The 22,289-nt window shown below is 41.8% G+C and overlaps 2 protein-coding genes across 6 annotated transcripts in view; one reads left to right on the top strand and one right to left on the bottom strand.

The window, feature by feature from the left end:
* Positions 1-6,625, top strand: part of STK25 (serine/threonine kinase 25) — a 33,243-nt gene extending 26,618 nt beyond the window's left edge. For all 3 annotated transcript variants that reach the window (XM_061636660.1, XM_061636658.1, XM_061636659.1), the window contains 3 exons: positions 231-302; positions 3,881-4,017; positions 4,969-6,625. In XM_061636660.1, coding sequence (XP_061492644.1) covers positions 231-302; positions 3,881-4,017; positions 4,969-5,008 — 249 coding nt within the window. In that variant the 3' untranslated portion in view covers positions 5,009-6,625. The remainder of the gene's footprint in view (positions 1-230; positions 303-3,880; positions 4,018-4,968) is intronic.
* Positions 6,626-7,537: 912 nt separating this feature from the next.
* Positions 7,538-22,289, bottom strand: part of FARP2 (FERM, ARH/RhoGEF and pleckstrin domain protein 2) — a 125,236-nt gene continuing 110,484 nt past the window's right edge. For 2 of the 3 annotated variants that reach the window (XM_061636655.1, XM_061636656.1), the window contains exons 19-27: positions 20,947-21,077; positions 20,666-20,734; positions 16,722-16,811; positions 16,026-16,108; positions 15,344-15,462; positions 14,503-14,666; positions 11,461-11,568; positions 10,044-10,195; positions 7,538-9,198 (exon numbers count right to left, since the gene is read on the bottom strand). In XM_061636655.1, coding sequence (XP_061492639.1) covers positions 9,108-9,198; positions 10,044-10,195; positions 11,461-11,568; positions 14,503-14,666; positions 15,344-15,462; positions 16,026-16,108; positions 16,722-16,811; positions 20,666-20,734; positions 20,947-21,077 — 1,007 coding nt within the window. In that variant the 3' untranslated portion in view covers positions 7,538-9,107. Of the gene's footprint in view, positions 9,199-10,043; positions 10,196-11,460; positions 11,569-12,968; positions 13,082-14,502; positions 14,667-15,343; positions 15,463-16,025; positions 16,109-16,721; positions 16,812-20,665; positions 20,735-20,946; positions 21,078-22,289 lie in introns of those variants that run through there. The other variant, XM_061636657.1, reaches the window with a different exon arrangement.

Genomic DNA, 22,289 nt, shown 5'->3' on the forward strand with positions numbered 1-22,289 from the left:
GATACTGCGCTCTCGGTATGCAGGTTGCTGTTCCTGCTAGTGCCATATATCTGTCTTATCTTCTCCTAGGGTCCAGGAAACTGGAAGCTTCTTAATGGATGATATAGCCACTTTTTTCTGTTCCTGATGAGGGAATGTTACTTGCCAAAGCAAAGCTTTTTAATGGATAGGTTGAAAGGACTGTTCAGAGTAATATTTAATAGCATCTCCTTTTTTCCTCCTCTTACTAGCCAGCTGAGCCTATCAAGCGGCAGCCTCGGTCTCAATGTCTTTCAACTCTTGTACGCCCTGTCTTTGGAGAGGTGAGATGGTGGCAGGGTCTGACTCTTTTTTTAAAAAAAAAATCTGTAATGTATGAAATATTTCACTGAGGATGTTGGGTGAGAATAGCAAGGTGTAGAAGCTGAAGAACGAGGGGGGAGTGATTTCATAGTGAGAAATGAGGCCTTTCAAATTGTGTTCTCATAGTCCTCTATCTAGTCATGTTTAGTGATGCTGTAGCTTCGTTGTCCCCATTTCTGCAGATAAACAAATAATGGCTATAGTTCTTGAGATTATAAACAAGTTAGGGCCAAGCTAGATATGGTGGGACAACTGTAGATATACGTCCGCTGCATTCACACAGGATGTGGGGATAGAGTGGGGCATGTGTGTTTCTTTTCATATGAAAGTGAGTATGCAGACAAAGGGAAAGAATTTTGCCTCTTCCTTGCCTCACTCTGTTCAGACTGTTCTCAGCCTGTTTGCTTGGAGCAAAGGGAAGGAGGCAAGGTTTTGCTCCATTCACCCATGTACTCTAATTCATGTAACTCCCCCTCCCCACCATCACTCACCATGTGTGGACAGAAACATGAAGGCATGTGGCTGCTATATCGCATCTGGTTTGGTTCTTTCATATCCTGCTTTTGGATCTACCCACGTGTGCTTGTGACATGTTTGTATGTAATGACTACAATCCAGCAGAACACTGAATCTTTTATCCACCACAGCATTCCCATCCTCTGTTGTGGAAAAAAGAATTACCTCATGCTCACAAGGCTTTGGCTTTTTGTCCCATGGTCCTTCTGGATGGTGATACATTTAGGGCTTTAGTACAATACAAATTTTTCCCTTCAGAAGAAAAATGCTCAAAACCAAATTAAGGAGTTGGTAGTGTCTAATCTAACGCACATAATATGTGAAGGTATATATGTGAAGATGTTGTGTTTTGCTTCATACCATGTGCTGTTCTTCTAAAAAAAAAAAGTCATTCCCTTCCATCAGAGGAACTAGGAATACATAGCCATTACTTTCCCAGATTATTAGCATTAAGCTTTTGCACTGTTCTGCATCCTGATGATGTGGGAGGTAGCTTGAACTCTGCAAAAGGCAACTAGGTTGATCCCTCGGTTACAAACTAGGATCTGTGAGGACAGCTCAAAGCCCCTTAATTTCCACAGCTAATGAAGGGGAGCGCTATTGAACCAGACATGCTTGAGGTGATATAACAATGGCTCTTATCAATGATGGATTTTGCTTTCAGCTTTTCACCTAGCTGGCAATCTCTGGAGAAATTCTTACAGTGCAGTCTTACTGGAGCAAAGGCTTTTTTCCCCCCAGTTCAGACTCCAAGAGCAGGAGATTATATGTGTTACTTCATGATTGGTAAATCCATGCTATTATGAGCTTTTACTGGGTGGCTGAGCAGTGTATTTGAATGGAACAAGGATGCTTAGCTTTGTATTAACCAGTGTGTAGTCTTTGCACTTCTGTACACAGGTTGACTTCTGCACTAAAACTCCGAATGTTGCAAGCAATACTTGCTCTCTAAATTTTGCTGAATTTTCTTTGTTACAAAATGGTTTTAGCCTATAGAGAACAACAATATATGGCAAAGTGGCTAGGGGTAAGACAGGGAGTAATATGTGTGCAGAGCCCACATACAATAAAGGAGGACATTGACTGCAAAAGAGACACACCTTGCTATATCTACAATGTATATGGTTGCCCTCGATAGCTGTTGCTGTACATTTGCTAATCTAGAGTCAGCAATCACTTAGCTGAATATTTTAAGAAAGCAATGTATTGTTTGGTTGGAGTTGCAAGGTTGCTAGGGGCACTGACCATTGGATAAGCTCTTGAGTGAAGCAAACAACAACTAGGTACAATATAGTGCAGGATGGGTGGTTGACTGAATACTCTAAATGTTGCCAACATGCGCAAGACCATTCAAGAGAAACGAAAACTCACAACCTGTTCCTGAAGTCATATATAGGGAAGTAAGTCATCTCCTTGATGTCAAGTGTACTTAATAATAATAATAATAATAATAATAATAATAATAATAATAATAATTTAATTTTTAGGCCGCCTATCTGGCCGAAGCCACTCTAGGCGGCGTACATATTAAATTCAATAAAATACAAAATACAGTAAATACAATAAATACAATAAATACAATAAAATACAAATAATCATCAGTGACAGAATAGCAGCAATTGTAATACATAGCAGCGGGGATTGAGTATATAATTAGCCCATCCCGATAGTCTCAAAGGCCTGATCAAACAGCCAAGTTTTTAATGCTCGGCGGAAGGTATCCAGGGAAGGGGCATGTCGAAGATCGAACGGGAGGGAATTCCAGAGAGTGGGGGCTGCCACCGAAAAAGCCCTCTCTCTAGTCCCCACCAACCTAACTACTTTTGTTGGTGGGATTGAGAGAAGGCCCTGCGTGGCGGATCTTGTCGGGCGGCATAGTTGGTAACGCTGGAGGTGCTCCTTCAGATAAACCGGGCCGAAACCATATAGGGATTTAAAGGTTAACACCAACACCTTGAATTGAGCCAGGAAAACTACTGGAAGCCAGTGTAGATTAAATAATACTGGTGTAATATGATCACGGCGACGGCTGTTTGTAAGTAAACGAGCCGCCGCATTCTGTACCAGTTGAAGTTTCCGGACCGTTTTCAAGGGTAACCCCACGTAGAGCGCATTGCAGTAGTCTAATCGAGAGGTGACCAGGGCATGTACTACCAGTGGGAGCTGATGAACAGGGAGGTAGGGTTGCAGCCTGCGTATGAGGTGTAGTTGGTACTAGGCTGCCCGGCTCACTGCCGAAATCTGAGCCTTAGTACTATAGCAGTAGTGGTGAACCTCTGACCTGCCAGGTGGGCCCCAATGAGCACTGCCCAGCTCCCAATCATTATGTCATTTAAAACATTTATCACTGTGACAACTTTAGGCAATTTTCAAACCTTAGCAACATTATAATGCAATTGGTGCAGCAGATTAATGCTGTATTCTGCCTGTTCCCAATGGCTGGTTCAAAGCACTATTTGAATTTGGCAATGGAAACTGCCTTTGGCGCTAATTGGGACCTTTCTGAGTATCCCTCTGACAGGTGCTGTGCTCATAGCTGCTTTTGGAAACTGGGAGCAAAATCACAACTTTGTGTGTCCATTCAGCCATTTCTGTGATGTGGGCTGCATCTGTTTTGGGGATCAGACCTGTACCATGATGGGAATGCTGTTTATATGCTAGATTATTTCTGTTCATTCCAATTTCACTGCTGCTTTGTACCAAATGTAAGATATCCATTTCATGCCTGCGCATGTCCACCTCTGGCCCTACAAACCATTGGAATGAAGCCCCCAAAGTTTGACCATACTTAAGTCCAGCCCTCAGGACAAGAGAGGTTCTCCACCCCTGTATTACTGTGGCCTGTTAGGCTGTTGGACTGGCCCATATTTTAGAGATGCCTGTTTACAAAGATGTACTACTTTTTAACTATGCCAATAAATGTTTTTGCCTCCAACAAAAATGAACTTTAGTCATGCTGTGCTACTGCTTAGAGCTTTCTCTTGTTCCAAACCATTTGCTTAACTCTTTAACATTTTGGCAGCTCAAAGACAAGCACAAGCAAACTGGAGGCCATGTAGGAGCCATGGAGGAACTGGAAAATGCCTTTAGCTTAGCTGAGGAGTCTTGTCCGGGAATCTCTGACAAATTAATTGCACACATGGTGGAGCGAGTGCAAAGGTAAAAGTGCTGAGAGCTGTTAATGGGACAATTTATTTATAGTGAGGATATGGGCTAGGAGGCATAGGTGAAACTAACCCTTTCCTCCCCCCCCCACATACATCTTTCTCTTGTGCCACTGTTCTTAGCTTGGGGCCAAGATATAGCTATATGCTTTGGATCACACACTCTCCTGTTCCGCTGTCTGTAATTCCAATCCTTTAACTGCTGTTTGGCTGGAACTATGAAATCTAAATTATTATCATTAATTATTATATTTGCTACTGCCCTTTACCATATGGCCCTGGAGTGGGTTACATCTAGAGAAGGATAATACAATATAGTAAAACAAATAAAAACAACCCAACCCCAAAATACCATAGGATACATATCAACAAAAACAAATGATATACAGGAGGACACTAACAACAATGGTTCAATTGTCAAAGGCCAAGGAAAAGAGGTGCATCTTCAATAATTGCCTAAAGCAGTAAAGATTTGGCGCATGATTCACCTCTTTCAGGAGTGAGTTCCACAGTTTTGGAGCCTTTACGGAGAAGGTACTTCATGGGCCATCCCCCCCCCCACACCTCTGAGGGAGATGGCACCATAAGAAGTGCCTCTCCTGCAGATTGTAATGTCCTGACAGACACATAGGGGAGGAGGCACTCTTGCAGGTATTTGGGACCCAAGTTGTTTAGGGCTTTAAACGCAAAGGTGAGCACCTTGTATCCAAATTGGCAGGTGAACACAGGATCAAGTGGTGGCTATTAGTCTGGTCCAATTAATTTTTTTGTACTTGGCCTGAGGCAAATGTTGCATCACCTTCCTAGGTCAGATGAGTTTTGCCAGTATTTCTATTCCCTTTTTTTGATAGAATTTGAAGAAATTTGAATTTTCTGTGAAGCTGACAACGAAAGTTCACTATAAAGAAGCCTGACACATATTCTTTGCACTTTCTCTCCCCCTCAGATTCTCACACAGGAGGAACCACCTGACTTCAGCACGCTGAGGAGTTGTCTTTGTTACTCATTGAAAGAAGGGTGACTTTTCCCATCCCAGCTTCATAAGAACTGCATCTTGAATCCATCGCCATCTGCTGTTGGATGTTAGCATTGTGCTGTGGATTCCCAGACATTTCAGAGCCTTTGTGTGTATGCATTTCATGACCACCCTGGATGGGATTTACAACACAAATGATCATGGACTACTTTGCAGAGTCCTAGAAGGGTAATTTCTACAGTATACTTCATGGAGGTTTTTAATTATATCCAATTTCTCTCAGGTCAGACTTTGTTTCAAAGCAAAATCCTGACTGCTGGAAAATGGAAACTTAGACAAACATTCCAAAATGGAAGTGGTTCTGTGTAGCTCCCTGCTGTGGCCAGAGGTATGTGCGAACATATTGATCAGTAAGGAGGGCATATGGTGGTGCTACTCAAGGGAGTTTTGTTTGGAATTCCTTCTCAACTATTAGAACAAGAAGATTGGCCTAAGAGTTGCTGAGACAGGTGAAGCTTGCCTCCTCCGATCTGTTACTTGCCCCTTTTGTGAGGTAGGTTTGACTGCTGTTTGTACTCTGCACTAGCCCATATTTCACTGGCAACAGTTCAGAGCATATCTGCTCTTAACACCTTTTGCTGCTACGTAGTATCTTGAGTGTGAACATTCAGTGTCATGGATACATTCATACCCAATTCAGATAGTTTATCAAGAGTATTATGAACTTGCTAAAGAGGGAGGCAAGCTAAATGCTTAATTACACCTACAGCTTAAAAGGATTGGGGTCTGCCCACAGTCTTCAAACTTTGTAGAGGTCTGCTGTTCTTTGAAATTTGACCAAGATTCAGTAAAATACATGTGTGGTGCCAACTACTGGAGAAAGTTCTAGGTGATGTTTCTGAAGCTTATCCTGTCTCTCTCTCCATTTTGGACTTGAACAGTACTGATGCCCAAGTTGCTAATGACCACTGCCTTTGGTTCTGGCTGAGAAGTATCCTATAAATATCTTAAGCATTTGAGACTCCCAACTACTTCTTCAAGAAGTAAGGTGTTAATCTCCAGTATTAATACAAATTGAAGGTAGTCATTTTGAGCCACTTCCTAAATGCGTAAAACATTTTAGTCGTTGACAGTGATGTGGATGTCTTCCTTTGATAGAGGCATCTCTGGCTGTCTAATATATACAATTGTGGGTGGAGATAGGATTGCTTGTACTACATTTCCTCCATGTACTGCTAGAGGAAATGTAACGGGAATGCTCTATTCTTGGTGTTCATCAGTTATGCCGGGACAGTGTCTTCAGAGCTGCATTTGCTGCATCTCAGTCTTATTTGTGGAGAGGTCAGTAGAGAACATGGGCAGGAAGATGAAGAATCCATTTTCCTTTACCATTATCCTCCAGGACTGCTTATGCAACAGATGGAAGTGTTATAGAAAGGAAAACAGGAAGCTATGAAGCTGCTACTTTGTGCTATTCATAAAAGGTACCTTGCATTTAATTCACAGTATGTCACCAGTAAAGCTCTCACAGTGTCTCTACTATTCAAAACAAGAATGTCTTAGTTTTTCAAATAAGCAGCAGTGAGAGGGATCTGCCACTTTCAATAAAACTGACTTGTCAAGTAAAGGGTGTGTATATGCTTATTTATGCAGTAATGTTAGAAGTACTGAAACAGGACTGGTGTACTCCAAGGGAGAGGGAACTATTCTTGATCTCATGTAATGCAGTGTGGGATTCCAGTTACACTAATTAAGGCCCAGTGTTGTTTGGCTTCTGTGTGTGTGTATACATATATATATGCACACACACATCAGCTGGAACACTGTGTCAGTTTGGGGGCACTACATTAAGGAGGTTATAAATAAACCAGAACAGGTTTAGAGAAGGGAAATGAAGGTAATCAATAGTATGCGGAAAAGTCCTATGAAGAAAGATTGAAGTAACTGGGTATGTGTAGCCTAGAAAAGATTGCACTATGTCATGATAGCACTTTTCAAATACCTGAAGACTGTCAGAAAGGAGGGGAAAGACTTGTTCTCTGTTACCTCAAAGGGCAGGACTAGATTTCATCAGAGGGGAGCTTTCAAATCGATCATTAAGCAAAACTACCAGAAGGTTACAGCAGTTCAACAGTAGAACTATTTATCTCATAGTAGGTTCTCCCCTCCCTGGAGCTCTTCAGGCAGATGCTGGACAGCCATCTGTTTGGGAGGCTCTAGGATTTCCTACATCAAGCAAGGGCTTGAAACAGATGGCCTACAAAGGCCCCCTCCAACAAAGTTCCCCCCGTTTTGCTCAGGATAGGATCTGGATTCAGTTTGTAAGCCAGCCATGACTCACTAGGGGTCTTAAATTAATAAATCAGGAACAGGAAAAGTTACCTAATAGAACTACGAGGCTAAGGCAGACTATGCATCTAAAATGAAAATGTGGGTGCTTCTGTATTGCAGTGCTTTTTATATTGAAAATTTCCAAAAGAGTAAGAATTAGATTAAACAAACTATTTGTGAACCAGCTAGAGATCTACAATAGTTTATTTCCAAAAACAGATACTAATAAATAAAAATACATTAACTTATAATAAGAAATCTTTTAACATTTTGTAGCTTGCTTATTTATGACTGTCAAACAACACCCCCCCCAAAAATCTTCCCTTTGTCCTTTTAAGTCAGAATCCAACCCCAATCTTCTACCTAGAATACTGAGCTATACAACTTTTAAGGATCAATATCAAGAGTAATGAAGACATCTGTATTTTCCCTACATCTTAGCTCCTTTAATATTCCATACTTCAGAATGCAATGTTTATAATTTTTTTCCACCTCGGTTTCCTTTACAGCACACTACCCCTCACCACATTGTTGTATAGCATGACAAGTTAACTTTAAGACTATCTTCAATCCAGCAGTCTACTTCCCACTTCTATCCAAGGGCAACATGATAAACCATATTATCTGTGCTGTGAAAGAAACACAGAGCCTTCTAGCCAGGACAGGTTTCACATGAACATTTTTTTAAAAAAGGGCTCTGCCTCCATGATCTCAGGCCAATAGCACTAACTTATAAGAGAGCACGGGATTTCAGCCATCTTGAAGTTGTGTAGCTCTTGTATAATCAAATCCATATGCCAATATATATGCTTGTATATGTTTGCACCAGTTCTCATACAAAGTCCCTGAGTATACCCTCAGGCCTGTCACAATTAAAGGAACCAAGAAATAGTATATTTAATGTCACAAGCATCATGAATGAATGAATGACCCACAGATAATCACCCACAAACATGAAGGCTTTTATTGCTGCAAGTGCATGTTTAACTGTACACGCATGCAGCATTTCTATTGGTGTAAGAAAGAGGGAGCGGTTGTTTCCGAAACTACCTTTCATATCAAGCTTTCTGTAAGCATACCAAATACGTTCGCCAAAAGAGAACAGGTGCCACTCACAAGCCCAGGACAGAAAGAGAACTCGGAACATCATCTGCAGTGATGCAGACACACTTCGCATGCATCAGTATTGTCTGTGTACACTCAACAAAATTTCTACCCTGCTGAAACTGACTCTGGCATCTTCTTCTCCCATCCCCACTACCCAAACAAAAAATAATCACATTAGCTTTGTTTGCCCTGGGAAAGAAAGAAAATTTGTCAAGTAGCTTCCTGGGAATTTTCTGAAGCACTCTATTCCACAGTGAGCAGAAGCTCCATCTGAACACTAGTGTGAACATAGTGTGCAGCATGTGAGGCTGGTAGGCTGAAAGAGCAAGTTTCACACAAATTATTTAATCAGACTGAGCATTAAGAAATTATAGAAAACTATCTGAAAGCCAAAGGACTTATGATCAGCCAAGCCCCACCAAAAGCTGCTATTCACCCAAGTAAAAAATGTGTGTCATATAAATTCAGCAGCCAAATTTTTTCCATGAACTCCAGAGTCTTTGCAGTCCCTTTGGATGAGACAGTAAGCAAAATTCACCATCTTCCATGAGGAAGCTAACATGGCCACAGCAGGGAGCAGGTGGGTTCTCTTTTTACTACTATCATGCTTGGGGCCCTTTTCCCATTACTGCAAATAATTAACTTACAACAGAGACCCAGCTCTGCTTCTATCAGTTTGTGATCTTTTCCTTTTCATCCTTAGGAATGCAGAGGCTGGATCTCCCAGGAGAACTTGTGGCTCTCCTTATCACTTCCATCCACCTGACAAAAGAAAAAGAGAACATCAGCACTCACTGCCTTAGTTACCTTCTCATCCTTCTTTGAATGTAGTACATAATAGTTTTAGTAGGAATATGAATACTTCCCATTCCTTTTTAATGAGTATTTCAGCAATTCAACACTCATACTAACTCTTAAAACTTACTTTACTATAAAGAGCAGCTACATTATTCCAACAGCCACCTCGTAACTTGGACAGAGTTCTGTACAATTATGCTAGTCTCATTACTACTGTGCAAAAGGAGAGTTAAAGTAGGCAACATCTTTATCCACAAGCAAGGGGGCTGGAAGTGAATACCCCACTGCCAAGATGAGTAAAGCACATACAAGATCACTCTTACAAAGGATACAAACTCAAGAGGAAGGTGCCTCACCAAGGTAATTTTTTTAAATTCCTCTTGGTTTTCCTGTTGCCAGTGAGCATTGTCCCACAGCCCAGATGGAAAAGGTAAAGATTCAGTGAAATCAGTGAGGTTTCTCAGTGAATTTGCATAGTTGTGTCTTTATGATGAAAGACCATCAAGTTTGGGATATCGATTTAACTATATAATAATTTTGTAAGCTGTCACACGGGGGGGGCAGAATGGCAGACAAGTGAGATGACAGTGAGGGGAGCAAGGATGGCAGGAGAGGAGCGAGCAGTAGCAACAACATGGGAGGCAGGTAAGTGAATATCGTGAATTAATGTAGGTGTGGCCACAAGAAGCATGACGACTCCTCTCTGAAATTCCCACAGCTTCCTCAACTGATTTCCAGGACAGTGAGTAAAAACATTAACTAGGGACAACCAATTCATTTTGCAAATTATGTCTAAGAAACATATTTACCTCTCAAAGGTGTACTTGCTCTCAGCCCTGAAGAAATATACATGGGACTTAAACTGCAGTTTGAAGACATAATCCTTCTGAATGCCATCGGCCTCTACCGGTGTGCTGACTGTGTAACCAAGAAGTGGTAAACTGGCCAGTGGATAATCATCCTAACAAATAGGCAAGTTTATTATTTATTTCGTAGACGTTTACATCACTTTTCAACCAGAGATACTATAGCCAATGTGGATTTTTCACATTCCACAATGTTAAATTGAAAATACCCCCATGCCATTCTGATGCTTCCCCTAAGCTCATTTCAAAACAAAACCTGACAAAACTTATAGTTCTGAACTCAGAAACGCTTGCTTAACAACCCTCTCAATTTTCATGGTGATACACAAAACAGAGAGAATAGAGAGTTCAAAGTCTAAACAGAGCGGAAAAAACCCAGAGCCCTTTTGGACTTTTTTCTGTCAAGAGTTCTGATAATCTGTTGAAATTCATTAAAAATCATCCATGTTCACAGAGTACCTGTAATCCTGTTAATGACCTTTCCCCATACTCTGACCTTCATCTCCTGCAGTTTAAACGTTAAAAAAATGCCTGGCTGATTTTTAATTAATTTAAGAAATTTTGGCTTGAAGCCAATGATAATGCGAGGCATGCTCAGTAAGAACCAACTGTCAGTGTTCTGAACTCCAGACTCACAGCTGCTTGGCTTGGCTAATCGGGGCCACACCCACACCAGACTTTGATTTCACTTGAAATAGTCGTGGCTTCCCTCAGAGAATCCTGGGAAGTGTAGTTTGTTACTAAATTCTTCCAAGCTACACAGCAAGTGGATTGGACTGTGAAAGACCAACTCAAATTGTGTTTGCATTTTGACCAATTTGTAGGGCAGTACAATATCTCAGAGAGGAGGTCAGGTCTCCTGCTCCCCTGGTGCATTCACTATAGCTGCCCAATTTCCCTGCTTTAGTTTGATAGAAATATCTGTGGGCTATAGGTACGTTCTTGATGGATGGACTGCCTTCAAGTCGATTCTGACTTATGGCAACCCTATGAACAGGGTTTTTATGGTAAGCGGTATTCAGAGGGGGTTTACCATTGCCGTCCTCTGAGGCTGAGAGGCAGTAACTGGCCCAAGGTCAACCAGTGAGCTTCACGGCTGTGTGGGGATTTGAACCCTGGTCTCCCAGGTCGTAGTCCAGCACCTTAACTTAAACCACAAGGTTTTTTGCCTATTAGTGAATGATCAATTTTAGTTGGCTGTGGTATGGTGCTGGAAAAACCCTGTTAACTGTGAGAATTACACTTGTCACTTCCACTCTGCCAAGACAGTATAAAGGCATTCACAAGACATATGCAAATATTGTCTCTCATTCCTATATATGCCTAACCCCATCTTGAAATTGTGTCACACCCATTTTACCTGGTGTGTTTTGTAGAAGAACAGGCAGAAGTTTGTAAAAACAACCCATAGCTTCTGCCAGCCATTACTGTTTTTGAATTTCCTCAGTAGGTATCCTGATAACTGGTTCTACATGGAAGAGACAGAAATACGGTGTTAAGAGACTAGTAGCCATTCTCTCCAACAGCTTTACAAAAATCTGCTATTTAATTGACATTGTGGATTTAGAACAAATAAATGCATTCCTAGATGGTTGATAGAATTTGAAAAACACTATACAGTGTTGCTTCAGAGCCTTTTGGAGTCCTACTGGGAGGAAGGGCAGGATATAAATTTAATAAATGATTAGATATTTTGTGCAAAAAGTGCTAATATTTCATTTCCCCAGCAACCTCCCCTCCCCCCCCCCAAATTATTTAGGTCTCTGTGCTTTCTGCCATGAAACTACAAAACTGGAGTGCTCATCAAGCATTGTTTGTATTTATATTTTTTTACTGACATACATCAGCAAAATGGCTCCACTCTCTTAACATTATTAAAAGGTTTTTGAGCATTTGCCCTCCATGTCTCCTGGATGCAGAATCCACATCCATCCAGGTTTTTAAAAATGGAGGTGGGGAGTGAACCAGCAGCCATTTTTTCTTCACTCTATAACAAGGCTATCTATTCTCCATTCAGATCCACTAAGTCCGGTTAGGATTGCCATTGTATTGGGACTTGTAGGATATCACACAAAGGATAAAGGGTGGTTTGAGTCATGCTTTTCTTGACTTTACACACACACACACACACACACACACACACACCCCACACACACACACCACACACACACACCACACACACACACACACACACACACATCTTTTTCACAGAGCAATCAACTGTCTTGTAACTACATGCATTCTGCATTTCCTCTTTAGATAAGGTAGAACAATTGTGGATGGAACTGATTACTGACCATGCTGTTCTAACTACAATCTATTGCATTACTCTAAGAGTATGAACTTAAATACATTGGAAAGTTAAGTCCCCCCTTATTTGCCATCTAGTCTCTACAACATGCTAAGAACCAATAAGCAACACACAGAGCCTGCATTCTTGGTTAATGAAACAATGCAAAGGAAAGAAAGACAATGTGAGAAAAAAGCACACAGTAAAAATTCTAGGAGAAGGCAAAACTCTGCAGAGTGTAGAACAGCAATGCCACATTTAAGTTAACATATTGGTAAACTGAAGACTAAGCACTACTGGGAAGGGGGGGATCTAACTGGTTGTGATAAAATCTACAGGATAAATGAAATGCAGTTAAACAGTGGCATGTGTATTCAGGTTTTTTGGTATGATAACACAGAAGGCTTAATTTGGCTGATTTTTGCAAGAGACTTAAAAAGTATTTCTATTCATTCAATATATTAGATCCTTGTTTCTGCACATTAGAACAGTATTTAAGAGAGCTATAATGCGTATAAGTAGACAATCGTGATCTGCACAATTCCTATCAATACTGAGCGCGATTGAAGCAGCTTTACCTGAATCATACACAAATAATCAGACAGGGATAGGCTTTGGTTCCGGTACCAGCAAACATGGGTGATTGTGTTGGGCCGTTGAGTCTGGCCCAGCAAATAGCAAGGAGGAAGCTCTGGAGAAACAGCAAGAGAGCAGAAAACTGAGCAGAGAGGGTGCAGGGCAAAGACAAAAAGAGAAAGGAGATTTAGAACAAGAAAGAGCAGTACATGGAAAAGGTCTGTTAAAAGGAATAGTATGAAAAAAAGCCAAAAAAATGAAAATGCCATGAAGTTCATATTTGTAAGTAGAAAGATCAGCAGTGCAAGAAGTCATAGTGCTTTCGGGAAAAAGCAGGAAGATTTAACAAATTTACCAAAGGCAAGGTTCTCCGAGGAAGAATCTCAGTGGACAAGATCACAAAACATTTGGTTTCATAACCCCAAACCTGACTTCCTCCATTAGCTTTTTGGTGTGAAATGGCAGCAATGGATATCAATGCCATCCATTTAACTGCACAGTTTTAATTCATTTTGCTGAGTGTTCATGCATGAAAAACATTCTTCAAACTTCTCTATGTGCAAAGTTCAGGCAAGCGGGGAAGTTTCAGCAGTGTTTTGGGGTGGTTTTCTCCATATTCTGACTTACAAGATCATACTCAGAAGTGCAAGACACAAGAATTAAGGCAAAGAGAGGCACTACATCTATATTATTTTTCAGTGTTGTGGATGCCTTACAATTCCTCTCTCATTTAGCTGAACAAGATTTAAGGACCAAGCCTTGATGTTAAATCAACTCATTGAGGCACTCTAGAGTCCCAGAATATAGGAATGCAGAATTCTCTGTCAAAGTGTGCTATAACACTGTTCTACTCTTGTGGATTACACTTTCACATGCTGTGCAGTCAATCCTGATAAACGCTTATGTGGTAAATCCTGTGGTCTACAGAACAACATTGCAGAGATACAGATTCAACGGTGGCTAGGAGGCTGCATGTAGGTTCAATCCTTCCAGAGTGAACACAGCCAAACAATAATTATCTTATCTGAAATATACCTACTCTATAACATCATAGTTGGCCCAGTCTTAGACATGTGCTATTTCTTTAAAAGGCAGCAGTGTCAGGTTATAAAATAGATCACCTCTTCTAAAATAAAAGTTTAGGGACAGCATAATAGAGCAGAACACTATGCAAATACAGTCTTTGATAATCCAAGCACAAGTCATAAGTTGGAAGAACAATTTGCAGAAAGAACAAAAAACCCATAGAACAAATCTGAGATTTCAGGCCATCATTTTAGTGTCGTCCCCCCTTTTAATCTTTCCACAAAGCACCCCTTTGTTGAGAACATGATAGAAACATGCAGTCACACAAAGAATATCTTCAAACATCTTGTAGTTACTCATTCATTTGCTCTCTCTCGCATGGCCACTGAAATTATTGAAGGCAATGAGGAGGCTGGGGGTTAAAACCTCACACATGTACACAGTGCAGAGAAACCAGCAACCAAGACAGACAGAGTGATAAGTGAGAGTGATTGGTCTGCTGCTGGGTACCTCGACGGCCACACTGTGATCAGTCATGGAGACACTGGTGTTGCGATACCAGCACACATGCATGGTAGTATTGGCACGGTGGTGGCTTTGCCTGTCCAGGGAGCTACGAGAAGAATGTATGTCCTCTTCGGACTCCTGCTCTAGAGAAACCTCATCTGAGGATCCTGAGGGGGGAGAAGGGAGCAAACGTTTATCAGAGTGTGGGCACACAGCGGCAAGGATCACTCAAGTACATTGGGACCTTCCTCTCATAAAAGGAATCAGCATGCATGGGTTATTCTTCTGGCATCCATGACCTTCACAGTCCAGACTGTCTTGGAGGATAGGACACTTCACAGTCATTACACAGAAAAAAGCTACATGCTATTATATAAAAAAATTAAAATGTTTGCTTAGAAGCATCCCACATGGATCTGATTTGTAGCAAAGGCGGGGGCTCCTAGGAAATAAATAATTACAACTTGAGGAATGCCATAGGGTACTTCAGTGATCATTTGGGGGGACAGGAGAAGAGATGGACCAAAAGATAAGGAGAGCCAGCCAGGAATACACGAGATTAATATCTATTCAACTACTTCCCTAGATTGGAAAGTGAACTGCAGTTTAAAAGAATGAATACTTTCCAATGTATACACAATATAAAATTCATTATTATTGCTTTAACAGCTGGCAGTTCTCATTTGCAAGATTGGATATGTCTGGAGCATCAAGAAGGTATGGAATTTTGTTTAGTGAAAAATAGTGTAGGCTGTGTAATCTATACTACTTTCATCCCATGAAAGCATGCAGAGTGCACAACTAACCAAGTGTCACAAATCACACGTGGCATGATGCTACTCACTGTTAGAACGATTGCACACAGAATTTTCTAGAAACATGTCTGATTTCTCAGTGCATTTCTTAGCCATTTCAATTGCCATGTTTAGATCTTCCATCCACTTCCCCATTTCCAGACGAGTGCTGAAAAACAGAGACAGGACTGATGGCTAAGCATAATGTTTTCAGAGCTCAGTTGCAGTGTATGATTTATGGTTCAAGAAAGCACCGCTTGACCAATACTTAAAGTAATTTCATGTTTCCATAAATTCCTAATGGAATAACAAAGTTTGCAGTCAATGTTACAATGTGGCAACCACAGAAGGTTGTCTTAACATTTCAGATTTGAGAAAACCACAGCACATTTCAGGATCTTTTTCTATTCCTCCTGAAATCTGAAGTAAATAAGAATGAAAGGAAGCAATATACTATTGCACACAAATGTATCTCAACAGTCAAGGGTGCAAGATGCAATCTCCTTTCACTGACCATTCTTGGCTTGCAGCACCATTCCAGACAATATGGGGAAACCAGGCTTTGCCTCACCAGATTACTGTGTAATGACTTGGAAAGAGCATGGTCTCCTACACTCCATTGTGTAGCATGGAACAGAGGTGCGGTGATATGTAAACACTGAAAGAGGCCTATTTTTATCATCACTTTTGCACCCTTACCTTTTCACAACTGAGTACTGAGAAAATGCTTACCTTGCTGCTGCTACTATGGTTTTTTGAGCTGAATAAATTGTGAAGCAATGAGGGACAGACCATTCATTTTCACTCTCTTCCACCTGCAACAAAAGAAACTTGCTCCATCAATCAGTGTACAATGGCCACACATATTCACTATGAACTAGAAGAAATGACCTGACAACAGTGGCAAATTGCACATTAGCCACTTTAAAAGCACTATTCCACTTCTATTTTGTTTCTAATGGGAAAACTATCAGCCACTATTACATTGTCACTTCAGGAGTTGCTAAACATAGTAGCTGATGTGATCACTAGTGTATTACTCACAGGAGGATCCAGGACTATTAGCTGAAAATCAAACACAGACACACAAAAAAGTTCCATTAAGGAGTGGGAGGGAATGCAATGCTTTGGAGTGGAAGTAACACCAGTTAGCACATCCAGCTACCCTTGAAAATAGCAACAACACAAGAGTTGTCTTGTTTTCTCAATTACTCTGATGCCAAAAAACTGGTAGTGCTTGTTCTTCTGACTATTTAAGTTTAACACAGACATTTGTGTATACAGATGTCTGAAGAAAAACTATAGAGTCATCAGGAGTGCCTGATTCGCAACAGTCACTTAAAAGTTCAATATAAAGAAGAAGCAGCCCAGGTGAACATGACATGTTTATTATTTGGATGTTTGGCTTCTGTGTGAAGAATCACTTACCAGCATCCCTTGCAGAGAAAGATGACCGTGAATTTTGAACTGATTGGTACCCGTGACTCCTTTGCTTGTGTAGAGCAACATATCTGAAAACTGAGGCGCAGAAAGGTTCTTTGGTCAAATTAAAGTTTGCTACATCCTTTAGGTACTAAGAAAAAATTCAAGTCTCTTTTTTGTCACAGTCATAGGATTGTATCCAGTGACTGTGCAAGCAGAAGGCTCTCTTTTCCTCTCTTCCCCATCTGCAGCTCCTGCACTCCTATGAAAATCCTTCCCAGGGGGTTGGGGATCCTTCTGAACAGTGTGGGCTGTGTTGTTTGGGGCTGCAGTCGGAGCGAGGAATTGCCTGAAATCAGACAGCGGAACCTTGCACAGGCAATTTTCTCCTTCTCCTACAGCCCCAAACAAAACATCCCACACTGTTCAGGAGGGGCCCTCAACCCTCTGGAGATGCTTGTTTGGAGGGAAAGCTGCAGAGGGAGAGGAGGAGAAGAGAAAGATTGGCTGGCACTTCCACTCACACAACCATCAGATACAACCCTCTGTAGTTTGAGTTGCAAACAACATTGGATGGTATTCAATGAAATTCTTGTGCTAGCGCAATAGAATTTCCCTTTCCCCTCTATAACCCATGCTGCCCCCAAATCTGTTCTGGAGAGCTGGGGGAACCCCAGATCAGATTTAGCGGGGGTGCGTGGGGTGGAGAAGGGGAGAATATTCCATTCCACAAGCAGAAATCCTTGCACTGATGGAACGTTCACCTTAGCACTACACTGAACACAACCCATTGTGCTCAAAAGTGGTTCACAATAAAATATGACAAACGCAACAGCAAAATCAGCTATTACTATCTGTAACATCTCTGTATAAAAATGTTTCACTTAATTCCACTCAAACCATATGCATTAAGCAATTGATTTCTCATTGCAATAGCCCTTTTTATAATGTACAGTTACCACCAGCCAGTATTTAATTTATATGTGATTACAGAGCCCTTCAAAACCATGAAAAGAAACCTTGAATTTATCTGTGCATAATTAGGATCAAACAAGGAGACTGTCCAGCTGACAGAAGCCACTTTTTTGAAATGCTCTGAGAAAGTTTTTTTGGAATTCCTTTAAGGAATGAATTCTAACGACACCAACAATGGATGGAAAACAAGAGGGCATACAAACTGATGGATCCTGAAGGATTCCTGAATGCGCTTGGGGACTCTCTGGAGCATGCACACAGCCACTCGGCTGAGACCCTGGTGGAGGGGTGGAATGCCGCAATTGCCAGGGCATTAGACCGGGTGGCTCCGAAACGCCCTCTCCCCCTGAATAGAGCTCAGACGGCACCATGGTTCACCCCACGGTTGCGAATTCTGAGGCGGGAGGTGAGACGGCTAGAGCGCCGGTGGCGGAAATCTCGCTCTGACGACGATCGGACACATGTTAGAGCGGCTGTGGCAGCCTATCATGTGGCAATAAGGGCAGCAAAAAAAGATTTTTATGCTGCCTCTATTGCATCTGCAGAGTGCTGTCCCAGGAGACTGTTCCAAGTGGTCCAGAGCCTGGTCGGTCCAGTTGCTCCGGAACCAATGGAACATGCTAAGGCCTCCTGTGACAAGTTTGCTAAACACTTTGCGGAGAAAATCGATCATATTAAGAGTGCTATTCCGTGTGCTGTGGACACAGTGAGCGAGCCAGAGGTGACCAGTGGTGCTCTGGTGGTGTGGGATCGGTTCCAGCTTCTTCCATCTGATGAAGTGGACAACGTGCTTTCAACCTTAAAGCCAACCACTTGCTTACTCGATCCTTGCCCATCGTGGCTCATTATGAGCTGCAAAGATAGACTGGGTGAGGGGATCAAGATGGTGGTAAATACATCTCTCGAAGAGGGAGTAATGCCATCAGCGCTCAAGGAGGCAGTAATAAAACCAATCTTAAAGAAGCCCTCCTTGGATCCCCAAGATCTGAACAACTTTCGCCCAGTCTCAAATTTGCCATTCTTAGGCAAGGCGGTTGAGCGGGTGGTGGCAAAGCAGTTGCAAGCACACTTGGAGGAAGCGGATTATCTGGATCCATTTCAATCGGGCTTCAGGCCTGGACATGGGACTGAAACAGCCTTGGTCGCCTTGGTAGATGATATGAGGAGGGCGTGGGATAGGGGCGAATGCACCTTCCTTGTCCTCCTTGATCTCTCATCGGCTTTCGATACCGTTGACCATGTTATCCTCCTGGACCGCCTGAAGAGGTTAGGCATGGGGGGCACTGTATTGCAGTGGTTCCATTCCTTCCTCTCTGGTAGGTACCAAAGAGTGGCATTGGAGGATGAGGTTTCGGATCCTTGGCCTCTCACTTGTGGGGTGCCACAGGGTTCCATCCTCTCCCCGATGCTGTTCAACATCTATATAAAGCCGCTGGGGGCAATCATCAGGAGATTTGGGCTGCAATGTCATCAGTATGCGGATGACACGCAGCTCTATCTCTCATTTAAATCTTCACCAAGGTTGGCTGTAGAAACCCTGTCCAAGTGCCTGGAGTCGGTGAGTGGCTGGATGGGAAGGAATAAGCTGAAGCTGAACCCTGACAAAACCGAGGTACTGTTTGTGGGAGACAAGGGAAGGCTGGGGGATGTGGACCTGGTGCTCAATGGGGTACGATTGCCCCTGAAAGACCAGGTCCGCAGCCTGGGGGTCATTCTTGACTCCCAGCTGTCCATGGAGGTTCAAGTCTCGGCTGTGAGCTGGGCGGCGCTGTATCAACTCCATCTGATACGGAGGCTGCGCCCCTACCTTCCCAACCATCTGCTCCCACCGGTAGTACATGCCCTGGTCACCTCTCGCCTAGACTACTGTAATGCGCTCTACGTGGGGTTACCCGTGAAAACGGTCCGGAAGCTGCAACTGGTACAGAATGCGACGGCTCGTCTGATTAAAGGCAGCTGCCAGCAAGATCACATCACTCCAGTGCTGAAGGAGTTGCACTGGCTACCGGTTGTTTACCGGGCCCAATTCAAGGTGTTGGTTTTGACCTTTAAAACCCTATACGGTTTTAGCCCAGTCTATCTGAAGGAGCGCCTCCAGCATTGTCAGGGATGCCGCTCAACAAGATCAGCCTCAGAAGACCTTCTCTCGATCCCACCGGTTAAAACAGCTAGACTGGTGAGGACTAGAGAGAGGGCTTTTTCAATAGTGGCCCCCACCCTGTGGAACTCTCTCCCAAATGATCTCCGCCATGCCCCTTCTATGATGAGCTTCCGCCGGGCCTTGAAGACCTGGCTCTTCAGGCAGGCTTTTGGGGTGGGTTAGGTTTTTACTGTTATGGTTTTAAATTTTAACGTTTTAATGTATTGTTTTTTATCTTGTACGTCACCCACAGTGGCTGGACAACCAGCCAGATGGGCGACTAATAAATTTAATAAATAAATAAAAATAAATAGTTGTCCACATGGCAAATTGAGAATATAAGAACCACTCTGCTGGATCTGATCAAAAGCCCACCTAGTCCAGCACCCTGTTCTCACAGTGGCCAACCTGATGCCTATGGGAAACGACAAGCAGAACATGAGGACAACAGCATTCTCCTGATTGTGTTCCCCACAACTGGTATTCAAAGAGGCCTCTTGCCTCCAGTGCACAGGCATCATGATTAGTAGTTATTAAGTGCCATCCTGCCATCCATCTCTGGGCCCCATCAGGAGACACAGAATCCAGGCTTAGAGAAGTCAGTGTTTTCTGACCTGTCCATGCAAATGCGCCATATTTCCTGAAAGAGGTTCACATTGCATGCAAAAGCTTCTTTATATTTTGGCGGTAAAACAACAAAAGGTTGTTTAATAATAATCTCGCACTCCACAGAAAACTCAGTCTTTACCCATGCCAACCCTCATTCTACTATAACAGAGTAACCTCTGGAAACCTTACAGAGAGTCACAATCTTGAGGAAAAAGCATCAACTCACCAGGAAGAACATTCTTTGTTGTAAACCTTTTTTGGTAAGCTTGTATAAGCAGCCTTCCCGGATAAATTCCTGTGACAAAAATTACACAAGGCTTTACCTCTGATGGCTCTTAGTCTTCTGTAAAACACAGCAGCCAGGGGTCATTAACTTTGTTTGGGCCAAGGGCTGCACTGATAGCCGTCTCCCATATGCCATCATCCCATATAGTAACCAAGCAAGAGGAAAGTTTAGAAATGTTGTTTAAAGCACACAGGTCTTAAAATCTAAAAGGAACTACTTACTCTGCCAGCTGCTACAAGGTTATCAATGCCAAGCAGATCATGCTGTAACTCTGTTAGCTTCTGGAAATTCTCCAAACGGATCAGGCTGTTTTGAAGCTGTGATGTCATTTCTGTGATTTCCTTCAGTGCATCTGCAGAAGAGAATTAAAAACAAAACACAGATGAAGTGGGTTTAAAGATCCTGATCTAAGTGCTGCACTCTTCAGTGAGTTTGTGCTCACAACTCTTGAAATGGCTCTCAATTTCTGGTGGAGATGTTTTTGGCAAGTTACTATTGTTAAATCACATTGAACGTGGACAGCACTGTACTAGGAGATGAATTAAGCTCAAAATAAGCCTCTTCTGGATAAAACCCAGGAAAGTTTCAATACCACAAACCAGTAGTGCAGGCACATTCAAAAACTAAATACTTTCTTGCCAGCTTTGCGGTTGCTCGTTTGGCACTGATGCTGCTTAAGAACTGACTTGAATGGAAACATGCACTTCTGCATTCTATGCATAATAATCTATGTTACAATAACTTTCAAGGAGCACAACGTTCACTGGTCATAATGGGAGTGGACTCCCACCTGAAGCAGTGCATAAATGTTACTTTTTCCTAAAGTAAGGCCTATTTAAGAGAAGACACCATCATGGAAATCTGCAATTGATTGGTAAGTGGACAAGACAGGTGAACCTAAATTTACATGACCATGCAATTTTAATTAATCTAAATACTTCAGAACTACCAAAAACCTTGCTATAGCTATCAATGACTACTAGTCATGATGGCAATATTATTACCAGTGTCCAAGGCAGTATGCTGCAAAATACCAGTTTATGTTATTAATTATTATATTTATTTATTTATTAAATTTATATCCCACCCTTTCTCCCCAAAGAGCCCAGGGTGACTGGGGAAAAGGAGCAGGAGAGTTCTGATGCATTCATATCCTCTTGTGGGCTATATTGTCAAATGAAATCGTATTTTCTTTTTTTTTTTTTCAATAATTTTTATTCAGATTTTCATAAAACATACAAGACAAAATCATAAAACATTCAAAGACAAAAAACAAAATCAAAAATAGTTAAACAAAAAGAAAAAAAGAAAAAAAAAACAAAAATAAAAAATAAAGAGTAAAATATTGACTTCCCATTTGTCAAAGATCAAATCAGTTATAAGTCTATAATATATAACAATCCTGTCTCTTAAGTCATATTATAAAATCACTTTCCTCCAGTAGTTATCTTACTTAATCATCAAATCTCATAAACATTACTTTATTCTTTCCACAAAAAGTCAAAGAGAGGTTTCAATTCTTTAAGAAATATATCTATCAATTTTTTTTTTCCAGATAAGCATA

This window comes from Rhineura floridana, chromosome 7, assembly GCF_030035675.1.
Source record: "Rhineura floridana isolate rRhiFlo1 chromosome 7, rRhiFlo1.hap2, whole genome shotgun sequence".
NCBI lineage: Eukaryota > Metazoa > Chordata > Lepidosauria > Squamata > Rhineuridae > Rhineura > Rhineura floridana.